The sequence below is a fragment of the Anneissia japonica genome, unplaced genomic scaffold (assembly GCF_011630105.1).
Source record: "Anneissia japonica isolate Jap-2015-1 unplaced genomic scaffold, ASM1163010v1 scaffold23876_len1302_cov195, whole genome shotgun sequence".
NCBI lineage: Eukaryota > Metazoa > Echinodermata > Crinoidea > Comatulida > Comatulidae > Anneissia > Anneissia japonica.
The window spans coordinates 1-1,302 of NW_022695118.1; the positions used below are offsets into that span (position 1 = coordinate 1).

At 36.3% G+C, this 1,302-nt stretch overlaps 1 protein-coding gene across 1 annotated transcript; it reads left to right on the forward strand.

Moving 5' to 3' along the window:
- Positions 1-82: 82 nt before the first annotated feature.
- On the forward strand, positions 83-1,274 carry LOC117101375 (dynein regulatory complex protein 8-like). The gene is made up of 2 exons (XM_033241350.1): positions 83-263; positions 500-1,274. Exons 1-2 carry the CDS (start codon positions 98-100, stop codon positions 616-618), a joined length of 285 nt encoding a protein of 94 aa, XP_033097241.1. The 5' UTR covers positions 83-97; the 3' UTR covers positions 619-1,274.
- The last annotated feature ends 28 nt before the right edge of the window (positions 1,275-1,302 follow it).

Sequence of the window (1,302 nt, forward strand, 5' to 3'; positions counted from 1 at the left end):
GGGGAGGGGTGGTTGGGAAAATTCACCCCTTAGATACGCCACTGGAGTTTGTAGAAACTTATTACAAATAGATCTATAGAAAACAGAAAGGCAGGAAATGCTTTTAATTAGATATAATCTTACCAATAATTATTGCTTTATAAAATACTGTAGGTATAAACCTGCTCCTGAAGACAAACTGTTGAAGGCATTTGAGGTTTTGGATAGTGATCGGAAAGGGCATCTCACTGCAGAGGACATTACAAAGTATATGACTGAAGAGGGTAAGTATGTTAGAGGGAGCTCTTGGCACAGCGGTTGGGAATTGGGCTCTCACCCTTGAGGTTGAGTTATTGAACCTCTTACTGTGCATTTGCTTTCTTTGAGCAAAGCACATATTATACTATTCTCGTATTAAAATTTACTGTAGTAGATATATTTGGGGGTAAAACCAATTTATTTTGGTCTTTGTAGTACTTCTGTATGTACAAATAAGATTTTCTTTTTATTTCTATTTTAGGAGAGCCCTTTACACAAGAAGAATTGGAAGAGATGTTATCAGCAGCAGTTGATCCTGATAAAGGTGTCATCTTGTACAGGGACTACGCTTCCTTGATGTCAGTGGATGAAACAGCATGAGCTTCATGGAGTTACTGTAATTATTTCATTTCACAATAGCGCCCTCTACCCATGGCGGATTGTAATTCAGTACTGTTTTAGTAAGATGCTCTCTAGGTTCTTTACCGCAGTATGTGAATGTATCTTTAAGAATGGATATTGGTGCACTATTTTTATTAATATTTTTAATACCTGTACCACGAAAATATTAATTCTAAATATATTAGTATATTGTACTTTATATGTAAATATGTATATACTAAATCTTCTTAGATTTAATAAAGAATATTTAATATCAAATTCTTACTTGTGGAATTCTATAAATGAGTTTTATCAAAGAACTTAAATAGCAGAAGAATGAGATGTTCTGCGTATTTGCATTAAAATTGATGGAACACCCGCCCTCCTGGTAAAAATTGACACCATTGGACTAAGTGCAGAAACTACAGGAAACAAATGAACCCGAGCGGCACCTTCATCATCATCATCATTTATTTAAGTCAGTTTTCTTCCCTCTTCCAAGGGGTTACTGACTGTCACTCGTTCCATGCAGCTACACTATCTTTCCACTTCTTCCTGTCTTGTGCATCATACTCCTCCAAACCAATTTTTGCACTTTCTTTCTTCACCATATCTTTCTACGTCACCTTTGGCCGCCCCCTTACTCTTCTACCTTCAACTTCTAGATGCCAGGCTCTCTTTACT